Source organism: Monodelphis domestica, chromosome 3 (assembly GCF_027887165.1).
Source record: "Monodelphis domestica isolate mMonDom1 chromosome 3, mMonDom1.pri, whole genome shotgun sequence".
In the NCBI taxonomy this organism is placed as follows: Eukaryota; Metazoa; Chordata; class Mammalia; order Didelphimorphia; family Didelphidae; genus Monodelphis; species Monodelphis domestica.
In genome coordinates, this window is record NC_077229.1 from 349,685,191 (window position 1) to 349,705,947 (window position 20,757).

Sequence of the window (20,757 nt, forward strand, 5' to 3'; positions counted from 1 at the left end):
TAGTCAAAGATATATAAATTATGCATCAATAGAGGAAATGCTATATGCCTGAGAATGTTGGTCAAATCTTTAAAGAGTGGCTTCAAAGTTCAAAATTTTATTTTTGTACCTAATTTATATGGGGAAGGGCAGTTTCCTCTTAAAAAATGCAAAATGTTAATTTGAAAAGAATATTAAATTGGTCTAGTTCAACTGTCAAAAGCTATTTCTTTTACTCTTTGCAGGTACTCCTCTACAAAGGAAAATGCTATGCCAATCATTTTCTCATTTTAATAAACATTTAATAAGCACACGTGTACCAAGTACTATCTTAAATGCTGGTTTTTTTTAAGTGAAGGAACTAAAAATAGGTGAACAGTGATTGGGGGTGGGGTCACTTTGTTTTGAAATAAATTTGGAAGAGTAAAAACAAAAGAGAGACTTGCACACCCTTTCCTAAGTGAGAAATGGAGGAATAGCCTAATGAAGTGTGACTATTCCAACTAGCCTCAACTAGAGCAGTTACCATTCAGGATGTCAAGTGTTTATGATTTCCAGAGATTCATAAGCATCATAACCCAAGATACTTCTTTATTCTGACATTAGTGTTTTATGTGGAAAATAGTAAATGGGATGAATAATTAAAAAACTCATTAAATCAATTTGAAACAATGAAGTTCCAAGATAATTTATTAGTCCTATAGTTTAAAAGTTTTTTTTAAATTCTAAAAGCATATCCTCATTGATACATAAAAATAATTTATCTCAATTAAATTCTTTTCTTTCTTACAGACTTCCTATATATAATGATCTCAAGAAATGGAAAAAAAAAGGCAAGACAACATAAGATTCCTTCTATTTCCTCTTTAGCCCTGGCTTTAAAACTATGAATATCCATAACTTTTTAGCACATGATATATTAAAATAGAAAAGTCAGTTTTGGTTTCAAAAGAAAAAGTGAGCAGGATAAGCTGGTATCTACATTGTGAAATTAATGCAATCAAAACCAAAGAATGCAGCTGGAGAACATCATTTGTAGTTTGGTGGCTGGCACCATCTACTGAATTGTAAGAGAATTGTAATTTACCCTAAAACTTATTATTTACTTCCAAGAAAGGCTATCACACAAGATCTTATACAATATAGGAAATGTAGCAGCCTAAGGATTGTGAAAAATGTGAAAAGCACCAATACTATAAGTTTTACTTGAAATTTATATAGTACCTTTAGATTTGTAAAGTGCCATACATAAAATCTCATTTGATCTTCAAATTACCCCGTGAGTCAATAGTTTATAAACATTCAAGTGCCTGATATATGCCAGCCACTGTACTAAGTGCTGGGTATACAAACATCGCCCCCACCCCCCCCAAAGATAACATGCAAAAGGAGGTTGAAGGGAAGGGGTGGGGTAGGGAGAAGGTACTGAATACCCAGGGCCATGGTGAAGCCAGAGTACAACCATGGACAGAAATGACAAGTTATCAATTGATCTTCCTCCTTAAATGGAGGTTTGGGACTCCATGGCTGCAGAATTCAATCCGAGGAGCAGAGAGTACTGAAGAGTTGTAGTACCCAGGCTGATAAGATCTCTTATCAGAGAGGTTTTCCGAATAATGAGTTTTCTGACGCATGATGGAGAAATTAGAGATCTACCAGAGTAGTGCAGTAAGATGGTAACGTACAATGACTGATTTTACATGAGAAAACTAAGGCTTATAAAGGGTAAGTGATTTGCCCATGGTTACATGACTAAAAAGCATCACAACAGTACCAAAGCCTGGACTACAAGTTCTATGCACTTTGAATAGAGGGGGGGGAAAAATCAAGCCAAACCACATTTGTTAAGCTGATACAATGTGCCAGGCACAGGGCTAAGAACTGGAAAAACAAAACTGGAGAAAAATACAATTCTTATTTAAGCTAACATTGTAACAAAAGGTAACACAATTACAAGGCAATATTTGTCAGGGAAGGGTATTGTGATCTAGGGAGCCATAAGGACAGCAAGTTGAATCATAGAGCAACTGAGACATCCTTTCAAGGAATGAAAGAAAATAGTTGATTTGATACCATTCCCAGAACAAGAGGAGAAAATGAAGGGATGCAAGTGTTGGCAAGGCAGGAAAATGACAGAATTGAAATGTGGTAGGTGTAGGACCCAGCACTGATAGTAAATTTTTACCAGTTAGTACCAAAGGACTCCAGGGTGGAAGCTTGAGTACCAGGTTTTAAGAAGATTGCCTTTATGTTACACTAGGTTGCATTTCATGACAGGACACTTCTTTGTTAAATTTCTGATGATTACTAAACCATATGACTATTCCTAGTATTTATACTCAAAAGTGCCACAGTACTTGCCAGAACTCTATTAATTTGCATTAACTGATTTTCAAAATGAAGATCTATAAGGGCCTATAGCATCTCAAATTCATTTTCAAAGAAAGGCAAAGTTTCATTCAGTCTAGTTTAAATGAAAACTATCCTACCACATGAGACAGCAGATTTATAATTTGAGTCATGTAATCAACACCATTTGATTAGGCTTCTAGGGAGTTACCTTTCTGAGAATGATGTATCATTAAAGAACATATAAAAGTAAAGGATTAGATATCTCTTTAAGTGCTAAGAATATAACTAAAATTAGAGAAGCAATTTGGTTCAGGATGGTGGAAAGAGGGTTAATGAATCATTTAGGACCAATGGAACTGGGTTTAATTTCTGGTTTTCCTGCTCAATTATCTGGGTGCTCTTGGACAAATGACTTATCTGGACATTAGTTGTTGCAGCTGTTCAGTTGTTTTTCTATCTTGTCTGACTCTTGGTGACCTCATTTGGAGTTTTCATAGTAAAGATAGTGGAATGGGTTGCCATTTCCTTTTCAGCTTCTTGTCCAGACAAGGAAACTGAGGCAAACAGGTTTAAGTTATTTGACTAGGGTCAAGCAGCTAAATAAATGTTTGAGGTCATATCCGAACTCAGGAAGAAGACAAGTCTTCCCTGACTCCAGGGCCAGCACTCTATGCACCTGTGCCATCTAGCTGACCAATAATTAGTTATTTCATCTTTAAAATCAGGAACTTGGATTATATGATTTCTAAGGTCCCTTCTAATCTTGTAAGCAGGATCCACTGTACTCTGGTCTAAGAAATAGAATTGTGTTGGGAGGGGACATGAAAGAAGGAGAAAAAGAACAGACAAAAAGTATAGTAACTCTAGAAACTGGCATGTTTGATATTCAATAGCTTTGATAGATGTTGACTGGAGATTAGATGATTGAAAAAAATTACAATTTAAAGTTACTAAAAATAAAACAACAAAATATGCTGCAAGGGAGAATTAAGAAGAAACAGCTGATACATTTTTAGATGGAATAGGAACCTTTTTTCCTTTCAAACTGGGGGTGAATTTGTTGAATACTCCAAGTGAATATCTAGTGTTCCATACAAAGAATGAAGCACATTAAGGACCTTTTCTTGAATAGTATCAACTTGCTCAGAGGGACAGTAGTCATCCAAACTTGACCTATAACCAAAATTTGAATAAAATTACATATGTGTATAGAGATAAGATTAAAACAAACTTTGCTATTTAAATGAATTTTACAGTGATAAAGGTTTGTCTGTGCTGACTTCAACATACTATGATTAAAAAAAAAAACATTGTTAGAATCTTAAAAATAAATTAGTTCTTCTTGGGATATACTAGAGAGGAGGGTAGGGATATTTTTTTTTGAGACATGAGTACTTGTGTTAATTCTAACATGCTGCTGATTATATCTAGAAAAGTTTTTTTAAAAGCATAATTAGAATAGTGATTCTTAAGTGTAGTTCATGAGTTGAGCTTAAGATAAAAAGCTGAGTAACTGGCAAAGTCTGTGAAGTTGTCAGAAAACAAGAGGAAAAAACTAGGCTGGGAAATAACAACTTGTTACTTCTTAGTAAATGCCTTCCATAGCTCAATTAAAAAAAAAACAACAACCCTGTTTCTTAGCTTTAGACTAAAGAAGCAAGCGGGAAGAAAAGTACAAAAATCTCACCTAAAGCAGCCTCATCTCTGATATTGCTCTTCCTATATGTAACCTAGGCTTCCTTCTTGCTGTAGAGCACAATGAGTAGAGTATTAAAGACTGAAGTTGGGCAATGAGGCTAGCCCTCTGAAGCCAGATAAAGGTTTTTGTTTTGTTTTCCTTTTAGGGAGAGGAAGAAGGGAATTATTGAGAAGGAAGTTTGTTTGCAAAGCTGAAAAAGACTTCTGACTTTTGGGTGTCTGGCATGTTGCTTTACCTCAGCCTTATTCATACTCCATCATTACCCAAAACTGATTAGGTATTGATAGACAGTAAAAGCCTATAAAGGGAATATGTACATAGATAATATAAATAATAATCCTGTAAAATTTGCTCTCTAGACAAAGAAAAAATAATTTATCTTGGGAATCTTACCGGGCAATGGTCACCAGAGTAGGCTTTGGTAAGTTTCTCAGTAAATACTTTAGGGACTGCATGAGACATTCAATTTCTTGTTCTGTGCTAATATGGTGAGGAAGCTCAGAATAATCACAGGTCAGACCAGCCTGATGGACCTAACATTAAAAAAAAAAAAACCTTAAAAAAGATAACTTTTCATGCAGAAGAAAAACATCTTATCCTTTTCCCCCCTTTAGCACTGTTACAGTAAAACTTTTCTCTTTATACTCTAATATATTTATACTCTAATAATTTCTAAATATTCCCTCTTCCTTTCCAACCTAGGGAGGAAAAAAAAGCAGTTCAGGAAAACTAACCAATACATCTGCCAAGTCTAATAGCAGATGCAATGTTCCATAACCTTGCACCTCCTACATTTGCAAAGAAGAAGAGAGGTAGAACTGTTTGCATAGAGGTTATAGGAATTCTGTTAATAGTCAATTTTCATTTTTTAAGATAATAGACTGAAACCTCAACTCTCATTTTATAGACGAGAAAACTGAAACAGATTAAGTGACTTGTTGCTCAGGGTCACAAAGCTAGTAAATATATGAGGCAGGTTTTGAAACCCAGGCCTACTTGACTCCACGTCCAGCACTCTACCCACTCTACCAAAAGGTCTTAAACTTCAGTACTACCTAAATATATGAACATGAAGATAAAGAATAAATCCCTCAATGCTAAAAATGTTATATTTAAAGTCTCAATTAAGTTGTATGATTCTGAGTACAGTAATTTCTACTTTAAGGTGTAAGGGCCTTAATTAACTCAAGTCTAGCCACTGAGCCACCTAGCTGCTCTAACCCAAGATATTGAGAATATATACAAACCCAAATGTGTTATATTTCTGTATCATATAAAAATTATGAATCCCAATGTTGATTATAAAAACTTTCCTGATTAATGGGTATAATTAAGAGATTCTTTTTATTTTTCAGTAATTCTTATTTCTTTATTATTCATTTTATCTCCCAATTATTCATTCATACTTCCAAGGCAAAGAAGCCAATGAATTATTTGATTAAGAGACATTTTTTCCTCCAGAAAATGCTTTATAAAGGGACAATTTATATTTCTCGATAATTTATATTTCTCAGTTGAAAATATTTACCATCTCATAGTCTGGAGTTTCTGTCCGGTTTTTCAAACTCTGAACAAGTGGAATTAGGGAGCCCATTCTGTAAAAAAAAAAAAAAAAAAAACACTAAACCCAAGCTCAAAACACCCTCAGAAATAAATAATACCAAACACACCAGTAGGAAAAAGAATAAATTCTACTTAAAAATTTAAATTAGATTTGTTTCTATCATTATTAATTATTAATTATATTACAAACATACATTTATCATATGTTAATATAATATAACATTAATATATTAAAATATAATTAATAATATTAATTAATAATCATTGTTAATATCATTTCATAATGTTTAGACATAAGAATTTGTTTTCTATTAAATATCTTAAGACTATATAGAATATATAGAAAAGTGAGGAGTTATATTTTTTTTCCCCCTAAAATTCCAAAGTACTTAACCTGCTATCTTAGATCAATAAATACTTTTATTGGTTCTAAATGTTAGGCAATGGGTTACTTGCCCTGAGTCACATAACTAGAAATTCTATAAGGCCAAATTTGAACCCAGAACCTCCCATCTCTGAGCTTGGCTTTCAGTTCACTAAGCTACTGCACTGCCTTCTCCTGTGAAAATGGAGATGTGAACCCCAGACTTCAATCCCCAGAAGTCCTTGGTACTTCCCAGAATTCCCTATAATCTCACCTGAGTCTCCTGGGCAAGATCACAAATTAGTATTTAATGGGCTCTCTGCCTCCCAAGAGCTCTCTCTTCCTCTCTACTCAGTGATTGCAAGGATGTAGTGAGTAAGCTAAGCTCAGGGGTTTTGAACGGGCTAATCAGCCCTAAGCACGTGGTTTATTATTTTGTATCCTTGATTTCTAATAATCTTTAATAAACCTCATAAAATATAATACTTTTATTACTAGAAACTAAATCGAATTTTTACACTCCAACATACTTTTTTTTAAAAACTCTTACCTTCTTAGAATCAATACTGTGTATATTGATTCTTAGGCAGAAGAATGGTAAGGATTGTAATATTTAAAACTATAAGGCTGGTAATAACTTAATAACTTTATTAAATCAAAAGTAGTAGTATTAGTAGTAAAAAGAAGGAAAAGTCAGAAGGTAGAAAGAGGCTTAGCTTTCTAATTGATTGGCTGCCATAACGGGCCCGTAGCTACAAACCAGCAAGGGTCCCTTCTGCTCCTCCATGTGTACACCAGAGACCAAGACTACTTCCTGGTCTGAATTTATAAGCTTTCTCCTCCATCTACTAACTCTCAATTGTCACATCTCAGGAACCAATCATAGTTTCTTAATTTGCTTGGGCTGCCCAAGGAGCCAGTACTTGTGGAATCAGTTTCCTGTTTCATTGGTTCCTTTGCTCTTTAATTCTCTCTTGAGGTTTTCTATACCTGAATTCACTCAGTGGTATTTGACCTCTAGGTCACTGGAAGATGACATAAAAAGTGACACTGGAGAGAGAAATTTGCTTCTGGCAGAGCTAGGCAATAGGGGTTAAGTGACTTGCCCAGGTCACACAGCTAGCAAGCATCTGAGGCCAAGTTTGAACCCAGAACCCCCTGACTCTAGGCCTGGCTCTCAATCTGCTGAGCCACCCAGCTGCCCCCATCCACTGTACTTTTAAAAATTATTTTTATCCACAAGTATAAAATGAAAAATAAACACTGAAAGCCCCCCCCATCCCCTGATTTAAAATCTACATCCAGTGAAACCCCCAAAATTTTCCTCTTAAAATGGAGATAGTGTTTTAAATAAAAAAATTTGCAAAAGGGAATAATGAAAAATCCAATCACTTAATTTAATATAGATGGAAATTTATTTCATCACCCATACCACCCTCTTAAAAGCAAACCAAGAGTATGGCAATAATAGTGGTAAAGACTCCACTCCTTTTTACTCAATCTAGGAACAATATACTTGGAAATTTCCTACAAGGTACTTCCAATTCACATCATGATTTTTAATTGTCTTTATACTTCCAATTTCTGCATCCAGAATATAGAGAATCACAGAATCTTAACAGTTAAAAGAGTCTTTAGATGACATATGGTCCCATTCATACCTGAAAAAGACTGGTACTCAAGCAGGGAAAGGAATCCATTGCCTCTAGAGGCAGATTATTCCACTTCTGGATAGTTCTAAGCAACCAATTATTTTCTTCCATCAAATCTAATTTTGTGTCTCTGCAATTTCTGTCCTTTATTCCTACATATGTTCTCTGTCCTCAACTCAGAAAAGTCCAAGCCCTAACCAATGGGACAGACTTTCAAATGCCTGAAGTCAATTTTTATGTCTCCTTCAATCCAGGCTAAAACACCCATAGTTTCTTCAGCTGGATCATCAAAAGATGTGAATTCAAGGATTTTCACATCCTGGTTGCTCTCTGGAAAAATTTCCAGCTTAGAAATGTTTTGTTTCTCTATAACATGGCATCTAGAACAGAAAAATATTTTTGAAATGTGATGTGACCATGACAGTACAGAACACTTTAACTCATCTGGAAAAACTGTATGACAAAATATTATTCACTTGGCTGTTCCATTAAGATCAACTTAATGGATATGGATGTAGATTTTACAGGATCACGGGATTTAGAGATGGAAAGGCTCATTTAGTTCAAACTCAAAGTTCTGTAGCAAAGGAAAATGAAGCCCAAAGAATAAATGGCTCACCTAAGAGTGCCTGGATAATAAATCTATTTGTAGTCTAACCTGGTTTTGGGATTCTAAGTTCACAATTCTTCTCAGTTGTGCTATGCTGAAGAAAAGTTAGACTTATCCCCCATCTTCCAAATAAACTAGCAACTAAAGGTTTAGTAAATACAAACATGAGATCATTAGTTTAATATATATAAATGCTTAACAGAAATTATGCTTTTGAATTTAAAAAGCAAAAGATGCATTTATTTCAATCTGTTATGGCAACTGAACCACCTTCATCTACAAATGTAAAGAAGTAACTTTGTTAATTTAAATCCCAAGAGTTTATTACATTCAAAAAGGAACCTCAAACTCCCCTCTTTTTCTGGTGACTTGGATCTTATATCCTCTTACCCAAATCTTTTATTCAGTCTTTCTCATCTACTGACTCCTTCTTTGCTACCTATAAAATGCCTTACTTGCCCATACTTCTCTTCATGACACTCTCCTATCAATCTTTTCCCATTCATAGCCAAAGTTCTAGAAAAAGCCAGTTACATCTGCATTATCCTCTTATTCATCTTCTATTCATTTCTCAATCCCTAATGTGGCTCTGAATCCCACCACTGAACTGACACTCTTACCAATATTAATTACAATCTCCTAATTGCTACAAAAGTCCTTCTCTTACTCTGCAACTTTACTGACCATTTCTCAGCTACTGCAGACCATCCTCACCATCCTTCAGTTTCCTTTTCCTCAGCTAATATAACCCCACATGCTCTTATTTTTCTTTCTATCTCTCCAAATCCTCAAATCATCAATTTCTTCCAACCCCATTAAGTGTGGATATCTTACCCTCTTGGGAGACATCATCAAGGTTCCATGGGTCTACTACTGAACCAGCTTTGTGCAGATGGCAATCAAATCTATATTGAGAGCCCTCCTAAACTAATCCTTCCTCCAAATTTCAAACATAGAAACTAATGTAGTAGGTGCCCCACCTACTCTCTTCCTTTGTCATGCTGGCTCATAGGGCCTTTGTGTCCATTGTGCTTAGAGTTCTTTTTTTGTCATTTCCTTTTTTTTAAAATATTATTTTATTTGGTCGTTTTCATACATTATTCACTGGAAACAAAGATCGTTTTCTTTTCCTCCCCTCCCCCCCCCCCCCCGACCTTTCCCTCTCCCATAGCCGACGCATGATTCCACTGGTTATCACATGTGTTCTTGACTCGAACCCATTTCCCTGTTGTTGGAGTTTGCATTATAGTGTTCATTTAGAGTCTCTCCTCAGTCTTATCTCCTCCAACCCTGTAGTCAAGCAGTTGCTTTTCTGTGGTGTTTTTACTCCCACAGTTTATCCTCTGCTTGTGGGTAGTATTTTTTTTTAGATCCCTGCAGATTGTTCAGGGTAATTGCATTGATACTAATGGAGAAGTCCATCACCTTCGATTGTACCACAATGTATCAGTCTCTGTGTATAATGTTTTCCTGGTTCTGCTCCTTTCGCTCTGCATCACTTCCTGGAGGTTGTTCCAGTTCACATGGAATTCCTCCACTTTATTATTCCTTTTTGTGCTTAGAGTTCTGAATCATCTAGGCCTCTTCTATCAGCTCTTTGCCTGAATGGCCAGGGAAGTTGAGAAGATGCTTAGCTATGGGCTAAGCTCAGGGTGACACTCTCCTCACCTTCTAAACCTGAGAGTGTACAAGTGTGTGTAAAGGGATACATACTAAGAGAAATAATATACATGACAACTGCATCAGAGAGGTTAAGAACTTAGCGCTCAAACAAATCTGTTGTAATCAACATCTTGGGGATCCCTTTACTTATTTTCACAAAACAGGAAAGAATATATTTCTCAGCGAACTGAGAAACACAGAATATATACTAAAGATGCTGATGCAAGTGACAGAGCTATAATTAAATTATCAATGTAAGAAAGGCAGTGATTTTTTTATACTTTGAGTTTTCTTCTAAGAAAGTAGCTTAAAGAAAAATACCCAGTGTTTCTGTGATGTTTGCTTGAAACAGTGCTGCTATGAACAGAGATGGGAATTCTCTTATGCCAACTACACATTTCAGAATGTTTCCTTTTTCTATCTATGGACTTAACAAGACGCTTGAGTAGTGAGGGTTTTGTCAGCACAGAATTCCTAGGGAGGCCCTGCTTAACTATAGAGAAGAGTTAAAGTGGAATGAAAGTTACTTGATCTATTCTTAGTTTTCAAGATACAGTTCCCTCAGCAAGAAACAATGTTTTTCCAGCTGTAAAAAGAGATTGCCTTTAAATGTAATTATAAGTTTAAATTTTTTAAACCAGGATAATGCACTACAAATATAAGCAATATGGAAAAAAATTCTTAAGAAGATGCCAGAAGCAAAAAGAACACCCCCCAAACCTTCTTACCCAGGATTTGAAGCCCATCTCTGTACTGTTTCTTCATCATCACCATCACACAGATCTGCAAAAGCAGCTTCTAAGTCTTCTAGCTGATGAACTCGACCTTCGACACAGTCTACCAAACCTTCCTTTAAGAATGGAGTATAAATACTGTATATGATTTCAGAATTCAAAGAAAGTCTCATTACAATGAAAACTTCAGCTCCACAAGAGAGGAAAAAAGGGGAAAGGGTTCCTAACTCCATCATGAGTCTGATTTGTTTAATAACAAAAGACTGTGGGTAACCCCTTGAAGGTCATTACCTTAATAAGTTGCCAATCATTCATATCACAGCATCCTAAGCTTTAAACCCCACCACACCCAACGATATTGGCATACCTCTGTCAAGTCTGTATCTGGCTTTTTAAAACTGTATAGTTCTTGTAAGAGCTTATATTCCTCCTAGAAGACAAAACAAACATCCAGGGAAAAAAATTTTTTTAATACCTCCAAAGATACATATTAAAATGCAAAATATGTAGAGGTTGTATCTCTAAGAAAAACTTATTTGATGACTCTTTAAAGGTTATTCTGGGTGGGTGGGTAGCTGGGTGGATTGAGAGGCAAGCTTAGAGATGGGAGGTTCTTGGTTCAAATCTAGCCTCAGACACTTCCTAGCTATGGGACACTGGACAAGTCATTTAACCCCCATTGTCTAACTGATACCACTCTTCTGCCTTGGAACTAAAGCACAGTGTTAATTCTAAGGTGGAAGGTAAGGTCTAAAAAACAAACAAACAAATAAATAATAAAAGGTTATTTTGAAAAAGTCAGATGAAAAGTGGTCTTCAGATTTTTAGTCTAAATTGTCTAAGTCTTTTCAGGGACTCTTTAGAAATGATTATTATATAACAATGAATGTAAATTAGTTAGGTACAAACACTCCTTGAAGCCTATAGAATAATTATTATTCTATATTACTCTGAAGCATACAATAAAATCTCCTAATTTAAGTATTTTAAACTGTTAATAAATTTTATAATACAAGTATTTTAGACAAAATATATCTAATTCATCATATAGACATTTTCCTGACACCAGGCCAAACTTCTGAGAATATATAGGGAAATCTTAGAAGAAAAAGGCCAGAGATATAGGATGTATTTCAGTCAGAGAGCTCCTGTATACACAAGGGGTAAAGTCTAATGCAGTTTTATGCAAGACTTTCTGGGAGAAAAAGCCCTCCCACTATGTGCTCATGTGTAATAGTTGCTAGGCAGCAGCATTTACACAGGAAAGTATATGTGGCACCATAATCCCACCTGGGAATATGGGCAGCAGAAAGGGCCTTGGAACCCATGTCCAAGAACTCTCCACTATGACAGCTTTCTAAGGAATTCTGATTGCTACTTAGTAATTTCTGATAGCTACTGGTCACAGAGGCCATTGGCTCCAGATGAATGATTCTCCACTTGAACACAACATACGTCTGGTTCCAGCAGAGAAATGGGGAGAACTGTAGATAGAAAATTTTCTCCTTTTTGTAGTTCCAGAGGGCATGATGCACTGTGCTCTATAGCAAGAAGGGGAAAATCAGGAATGATGGATATTAGATAAACACTGAATACAGCCTACATTATAAAATCTTAGTGATCTTTAATGTTACATGGGAGCATGTCAACTAATTGACTTACAATTTCTTTCTATATACATATATATTCATGGCATAAAGGCAAAAAATGGAGCATTGATATTTTTCAATATTTTTGGTTCGAAATGATATAATGTGGTCTTTTTAAAAGAACTCATTAAACTTAGTGGCTTCACTCACTTTAAAGGTTAATACTTCTTCCATGTAGGTGCCTACAAATATAAGAGGCATGGAACATTAGCCAACTGATTAAACAGTGTCATTGTTGTCATGTCATAAATGCAGTTATGTCTCAATTCTTGCATCTTAGTATTAACTAGAACTCACATTGCCTTGCTTCCATGATCTGACTTTCTATGTTGCTATGACATGCCTTTCTATGTTGCTAGTCTCTCCTAGAGTTAGTTTAGTTAGGAACAATGACACACAAGCCTAAGAGGTATCTTGATGAGGAGAAAGAGAATATTTGAAAATTGCAAACCTATTTTTTAGCCCACATCTTGTATATCATTAGTCAGCCAAACTAGTATAATTTACCTGAGAGAACATTTCCTTGAAAGGATTCTTGACTGAAAAAAAATCCAAGTCAACATCTAAAACAAAGGCATCTCCTTTCTTCAGAATTTGGAGGATCTCCCTAGCACTGGTCCTTGTATGGAAGTCCTGGGCTTCAGAATAGCTTGAAATTGCTGGCTCTGTGCAAGTTTGGGGAGTCAACTGTGATTCTGTATCTTTTTCCATCTCTTCTGCTTTAGGATTTGAACAAAATCCTTCTGAAGAGAAACAGTTTGTCAATGTAGTGCTCTGTGATTCTTCTGCAGCTAGCTTCAGTTTTTTAGCAGAAGACACTGTTCCATTTTCTTCTTGACTATTGACCAGCTGGGAAGGATTTACCAGAATTACATCCAACTCTAAAGGTTTTGGGTTCTCCAGTAGATCTTCAGAGACATAAAGACCATCACTTAAGAAGTAATGATCTGTACTTGTAACCCTGAATCATAGAAAAATGTGAAAATATTCTAAAATTTCAGTGTGTAGTGTAGGAACAGGAGGCATCAAAAAATATAAAAAAGCTAACTTGTAAAGAAATACCTTTAAATAAAATATAGTTCCCAATTTTTTAAAAACTGAGAATGGATTTTCTTTAAATTAACACAATATTTACCTTGATAATATTTAACATAGAAAGTTACCTTATTGAATCAAATGAACATGGTTGGTATCTTCCCTTTGAAATATCAGCATGTTCTTAAGATTTAAAAAGCAATATGAGCATTGACTAATTACAATCAGTATAACCAGATGCTTCCCCAAAGCAATTCTCAACCAACTAAAATATTGTCATTTACTTTTTTCTCTCTCCTTTTTAGAAGTACTTTAAATTAGGTCTTTTAATGACCAAACTTTCCTTTTCATACAGAATAGCTTGATTAAAAAAAATTAAATTGAAAAAGATCACAAATGTTTATCTTACCTAAATAAGCTATTTTTAAAAAAGCATCTTTTACAGTCTAAGTAGGAAATAAAAAATTTCCAAGCTAACTGAAAACTATACTAGCATATTCTTACATGTTCTAAAGGAGACTATTTTAAAATACAACTGAACCACTCTCACTTATAACTTGAAAAAGTGGCCCAATATAACACAAAGACAAGAGTTAGAGAGAGATGATTAGGACTCAAATTCTAGAACAGAAATTTACTATTCATGCAGTCTATGGATTAGATGAGATCTTGAGTTCTCTTCTATTGTTAACATCCTATGTGTGAAATTCATGTTCTTTTAATTAATTTAACCACATTTCACTGAATATACCTCACATACATTTTGCCTTCAGGATCAACAAAGAAAATACAGCTTTTTCATTTGCAAGAGGAAGTACTTGGGCAGAGCAATCTCTGAGATACATTTTAGTTAGCAGATCTGGTGATTTTATAAAATAGTTAACAATTCAATTACAAACCTCCTCCCCCAGCTTTTGTTGTATATGTAGTTTAATTTTTTTAAGGAGTGGAAAATCTTGTCAATACATCAAGGAGCTATGGTTTCATTAGTTCATTAATTTTCATTAATTCATTCTAAGAAAGCAGAATACAAGTTGTCGATAATTTATAGAATTAGAGAATTGCTTGGGGCTTAGAAAAGTAACTTGCTCATTATACTCAAGACTAAAATTTTTGGCTTTTAGGTCCATATTAGTTGGACAAATAGTCCTACATACAACTTGAAAAGAAACAATTTTATTATGTACATAAAAACACTTTCAGTACATTTTTATATTTTGTTGTTTTTTGATAGCTTAAAGTGTTTTATTTAGCCCTAATACTGTCATAAATGTTCTGATATTCCAAAACTATTACACAAGCAATATAAGATATACAGTGAAGTTTGTTGTATTAGTGTACAGAATGAAAACTAATCATGTATAATAAATGATGTGATTGAAATGTGATTTAAGTACTTTAGACTTTTAAATTGTTTATAATTAATGATCTTGAAGGGCCACCATAGCTCTAAAAATGTGATCCTGATACAGAAAATTTGATGTAATAATGTTAGTAACTGGATAAAAATGGCTAGAAATTAAAAACAAGTAAAAAAAAAATACATTTGTTCATTAAATTGACCTATGATAGAAGGATCTAATTTTGCCTAAAACAGCTTATTTGTTCACTCAATTATTGATGACAAAACAGTTTGCAGTAACAGAATGGGAAAAAACAGCAACATGCATCCTTTTTCAATTTTTGTTATCCTGAAAGCAAGAATTTACCAAAACCTACACAGAAATTAAAAACCAGCAATAAGAAATATTTGAGAAGGAGAAATGATGAAATGAGTCAGAAAACTTGACTCCTGACATTTAAATCCACTAAGTCTCAATTTCCTCATATATAAAATGGGGATATTTGTACTACCTTTTGGAGTAAGACGAAACTTTTAAAAGTAAAGAACATTAGATAAAAATGAGTTTCCACTGAGATAAAGTGAGAAAACATTTTAAAAGGAAATGAAATAGGGAAAAAAAGGGTTTAAAAGTATATGTTACATTATAATAGGTTTTGCATTATTTAATTAAATGGCTAAAGGGACACTGCCTGCCATGAAATCAATCAATGGATGAACTAAGATTAGAATTAAGAATTCTATTTTAGCAGAAAGTTATACTTCAAAAGATTTAAATTTAAGGGCAAAATATAAAGATGCTATGTGCATGTATGAATTTAATAAGTGCATTTGTAGTAGAGAGATTGAATCCATAAGAAGAAACCTGAATTCAAATACCAGATGTGACAATCACTAGTTGTTTGGCTCAGGACAAGATACTGTACTTACCTAAGATCCAGTTTTCTCATCTGAGAAAGGGGTATTTAAACCCAGGGTATTTGGGGAGGAGGGCACTTTCTAAAGCCTTACAAAGGGTTTCAGAGATGTGAGTCATTATCCTATTTAGCTATAATTAAAAGACATAAGAAACATTTAACCCTTCTCATACCTAGGGAAAGGATCACATGTTACCTGATAGTTGTAGTAGAGGTGTCTTTGCCCACTAAAAAACCATGTTTGCCCTCCTTGATTTGCTGAGCCCATGATGGATGGAGCCATATTACATGAGAAAAATGACCTGCATAGACTACAGGCATAATCCAGTTCTCAATACTCAATTCCCTAGAAAAGGAATGAAAGAAACATTTAAGTTATAAATTTAAAAAATTTCATTTAAAACTCATTGGCTTACATATTAACATTTACATAGTGATATGCTGGAACTATAGAAATACATATTTGCATCAATATTTTCTTGATTTAAAAATTCCAAACTATAAAAATGCTATAGAAAAAAATGAAAGAAAGAATTACAGTATTTTCCCAAGGATCAATATCTCACCAGTGTGAATCTTAAAATCTCTCAGACTTGTGAATGTTAAAAATTCTCAGACTCTACCTTAGAACATTTGGTTAAGACTATTCCCAATTTTAAACAATGAAGGTACTTGATCAGGAATGTGAGACCTCTACTTCACCCATACTTAAGCATGCCTTAGGGGAAGATAAAGTTGTAAACTCCTTGATGAACAATGAAAAATATTTAACCCATACTTAGTAAGGCAAAAGCTCTTAAGCTGTGCCTATTTTTAGATCTACTACAAAAGGGTGCTAAGTACCTATAAAGGTCAGGCAACTTGTAAAATTGCAAGTGGCAAAGAGGTGAGAACTTACTCAGAGGTTTTAGTCTACTCAGGTGTGAATTAAGAATGGTCTGTCCTTTGGAAAAACGTCTACTCGTTTTCCAAAGTGATTGGTAGATGTAAGAACTTAGGGGAGGTGACATAGGAGAAAATTAGCTTTAAAAAGGATCTCAGAAAGGGCTAAGGAATTTCATTCAGTTGGCCAAAAGCTGCCTTGAAGGGCTTGATGCCTGAACTTGATTGAGCTAGCTGAAGCTGAACACTAGAATCTTGCTTGGGACAAATCTTGTGGTGAGTGGATAGAAGACTGACTGATCTCTCTCTTAAGGCTTAAAAGCCTAAACTGGCCCAGGATGGCCTATCTCTTTTTCTCATTATTTCCTCTTACCCTCTCTCTCTCCCTTTCATTAATTCCTCATTTGTATTAATTAAAATCTCTATAAAACCCAGCTGACTTGGGTATATTTCATATTTGGGAATTTTTCCCTAGTGACCACTTTATATTTTGATTAAAATTAAGACACTGTCTTGAACCCATATTTCTGCGGTCACAGCTTAAGCCAACCACTCTTTTATCTGTAACAGTTTATACCAACCACTCTTTTAAATGCCACACCAGAAAGGGGCCAGGGGAGGAGAGGGGGGGGGACACAGTGAAGGCTGGGGGGAATCCGTGGGCTTTTGTAAAAGTTAAAATAAAAGGAAATCTATAGTTATAGAAAAAAAATAAAACCTCAGCAAAATGAAGTTTGACTTAAATCAGATGCCAAGATAATGCAACATTAGGAAAACAATCAACATTTAAATTATTTTAAAATGTTAAATGTGTCTCAGAGGATAAAAGGCAGACACCTGAGTCAGGAAGAACTGAATTCAAGTGCCTCTAAAACAGATTTAGGAAAATCATTTAATCTTTCAGTCACTCAGGAATCTTTCTAATAATATAAGCAGGGAGTAGAGATCTCTATGCATTTGCAGGGAGACTTGAGGGGAAGGGTTCACTTACTAAGAATTCAAAATACCAATAAAATCACAGATCTAGACAAAAAAAATTATAAACAACTTGATTCTTATTAGTAGATGAAACAGAGCATAAAAGGAGACCACATTTAAAACATATAAATGTGTATTTGACCAAAAGTTAACACTAGAAATTTTCTTAATAAAGGAAGAATGCCTCCTCTACTGTTAAGTGACATAACCCTACAAATGCTAACCCTAGCAGTAATGTAAAGAGAAAGAAACTAAAAGCATAAGCATAGTTAAAGAGACAAAAATAATGCCTATTTGCAAATAACACAATGGTTTCCTTAGACAATCTCACAGACCAAAGAAACAGAGACAATAGAGCTCAGAGAAAGTAGAATACAAAATAAATACATAAAAACCAATAGCATTTCTATATAGTAACAACAAATACAAGAGAAAATATGCTAATTTGTTGTTTTCTAAGTAAATATGTGTTGATAGTGATTTGTTTCTATTTGAGTTTGACCCCAGTGATATAAGGAAACTCAGGAAATGCATGATCAGAAAAGAAAGTGAGTGCTCCAGTGGAAAGAGAGAGGATAGCAGATGGACAGTGTTCCACTAGAAGCACAGACATATACAAAGAACCCAAAGAAGAACCAAAGTATATCAGATAATTCTTTGTGTGGGATCTTTAAAGAAAATGGAAGAGAGGATCAGAAGGAATAGATGTAACAAGGGGGAAGTATCATTATGCTTAAGCTCACCCATCCAGTGAAATATTAATATACTGAGATTTCGGTGTAACTCAGAAACTAGGGATCACTTGTAAGAATTATGCATTAAACTGGTCATAATATGGGAAATGATGCATATTGAATATACATTACCCAAAGAGAGCTTCCTTGTCAAACACAGTATCTGCTGGCATATTCACAGGAATAAGGAGGTCGGGATGAGAATCAAAATGAACAAAAATTATATTACTGGCAGGAAGATGTTTTGAGCCAATAGCTCGGTATATAAAAGGCAAAACCTGTAAGAGACCAATGGAAAAATCAACACACTGAATGAGTTCTGACAATAGTATGATAAAAGCATATTACTACAGACTAAGAAAAGCTTAACAGCACAAAGAACTAAATTTTAAATGGGAGTAATATTACTTATTGCTGATGATGTACAAATGGCTATTTCTAAGTCAGTGCCCTTGTATTCCAGTCCTGTCTCTGTAAGCAACTTACTGTTATGATCTAAGAGAATCTTCAACTTCTTTGGGATCTGTCTCATTTATAAAATGAAGGTGTAGAAATGATAGCTCTCTAGGGCCCTTTTTAGTTAGAAGATTCTATTAATTCTGTACATAGAATGGTACATTTTACTACCTGATTCTTCTTCCCTCCCAATGTCCCTCAAGGATATATAGACCCCTGAAGGCTTAAGGCCAAGGCTTCCTAAAAGTATTAGTTCCAGACTTAGTGTAGTGACTACCATTTGAAGTGTCTAGTAAAACAAAACAAATTCTTTAATAGTTATTTTTTAAATGAGTAAATGAATCACAGTTTTTTTTTTGTTTTTTTAACCCTTACCTTCTGTCTTGGAGCCAATACTATGTATTGGCTCCAAGGCAGAAGAGTGGTAAGGGCTAGGCAATGGGGGTCAAGTGACTTGCCCAGGGTCACACAGCTAGGAAGTGGCTGAGGATTTGAACCTAGGACCTCCCATCTCTAGGCCTGGTTCTCAATCCACTGAGCTACCCAGCTGCCCCCTATGAATCACAGTTTTAAAAAGTTCAATACCATAGTCCTACTCATTGCTCCACTCAACCTAAGATCAAGATCTGAATACTAAGAAGGGAACCTATATTTTTTCTTTCATCTACAGGGAATGAAAGGGCCATCTACAATGGATGTCTCCACTTTCTCACATCCTAAACCTTTACAAGTTGGCTTTTGATCATATCATTCTAAGGAAACTACTTTATCCAAAGTTACTAATGATCTCTTAGTTACCAAATTTAACAGCCTTTTCACAATTCTCATTTTCCTACTCCTCTCTTCAGTCTTTAATAATACTGTGGACGATTGGATTCCAAATACTTATTAAATATTTACCGACTGATTGCAATGACTGCTAAAAAGGACACATTCCTTCCTTATATACTAAACCGAGGAACACAGCCTCCCCTTGATATAGTTCATCAATTTCTGATAGTGTGTCTCACTCTGAGGAAATAAAACTTGCAATTTTGACCTATACCTCTGGGTTACTGGTAATTATTGGCATTACCTATTTAACTTCCTTCAGGACAATACTGTTATAACCATGTCCATATTTTGCTTATTCTTAATTGTTTCAATGATAATTCCCCCTCAGACTGAAAGCTCCTTGATTGTGTTTAGCCTTTCTTTTAATTTGAAGCATTTAAGAAGTACCTAGTGCAGAGTAGACATTAATAAATGTTTTGATTCATTCCTGACTCTAAGGCAGGAATCTATTCATTACCACGAAGGCCTTAACTTCTAATTCCAACAAATCTCAAACAAAACTAATGTGCACAACCCCTAAATCAATCAACATTTCTTAAGCCCCCACTCCATGTCAGGGACCATGCTAAAGGTTGAGGATACAGAAACACAAAGGACACAAAGAAGCTTAAGATCCAGTGGGAGATACAACATGCAAATAAATATCAACAAAGCAAGTTACGTATAGGCTAACTCATTAAGAGAAGGAAGACCCGGTTATTAAAAGGAGCTGGGGAAAGCTTTCGGTAAAGGGCGCGATTTCAGCTGGGCCTCAAAGGTAGCCAGGGAGGAGCAAGAGCCCTGGAGACTTGGAGACAGCCAGAGAAATGCTCGGAGCGGAGTCCGTCCTGTTCCGTTCTCAGAGCAGCCTGGAGACTAGTGTCCCTATGATTGCGGACGCGCGTGTGGCGGGAAACAGGACGGCAGAGAAAAAAGAACGAGCGCAAGAAGAGTTTTGAACACCCAACAGAACATCTTGTATTTGATCCTGAGGGTGACAGGCAGCTCTAGAGTTTACTGAGTCCGGGGTCACAGGGTCGGAGTTGCGGTTTAGGCTGTCCCACTCCTGGCCCTACCTAACACGCCGGAGCCGCACTCTTACCTCCTGGTGATCCTCCACTATCCACACGGGTAATTTGGGGTAGACTCTGAGGGGAGGCCGCTCGTTAGGGGAGTGAGTCATTTTTATTCGTGCTTAGAACTCCGAGGCCTCCACAGTTCCAAGATGGAACCTCAGGCTTGCGAACGTTCCATGGGAGAAGGTGAAAAAGGAGCAATCGGGAGAAAAAGAGAAGAGAAAACCAAGCACCCCAAGCTCTTGAGGAGCAAGAAAAAA

General features: G+C 35.4%; 1 protein-coding gene across 1 annotated transcript; it reads right to left on the minus strand.

Moving 5' to 3' along the window:
• Positions 1–651: 651 nt before the first annotated feature.
• Positions 652–20,718, minus strand: C3H5orf22 (chromosome 3 C5orf22 homolog). Its single transcript, XM_001375507.4, has 9 exons — positions 20,524–20,718; positions 18,285–18,430; positions 15,755–15,904; positions 12,772–13,225; positions 10,983–11,045; positions 10,610–10,731; positions 5,559–5,625; positions 4,424–4,563; positions 652–3,504 (listed from the first exon to the last, which is right to left on the minus strand). The coding sequence occupies exons 1-9, from the start codon at positions 20,602–20,604 to the stop codon at positions 3,372–3,374; spliced, it is 1,356 nt and encodes a 451-aa protein (XP_001375544.1). The 5' UTR covers positions 20,605–20,718; the 3' UTR covers positions 652–3,371.
• Positions 20,719–20,757: the final 39 nt, after the last annotated feature.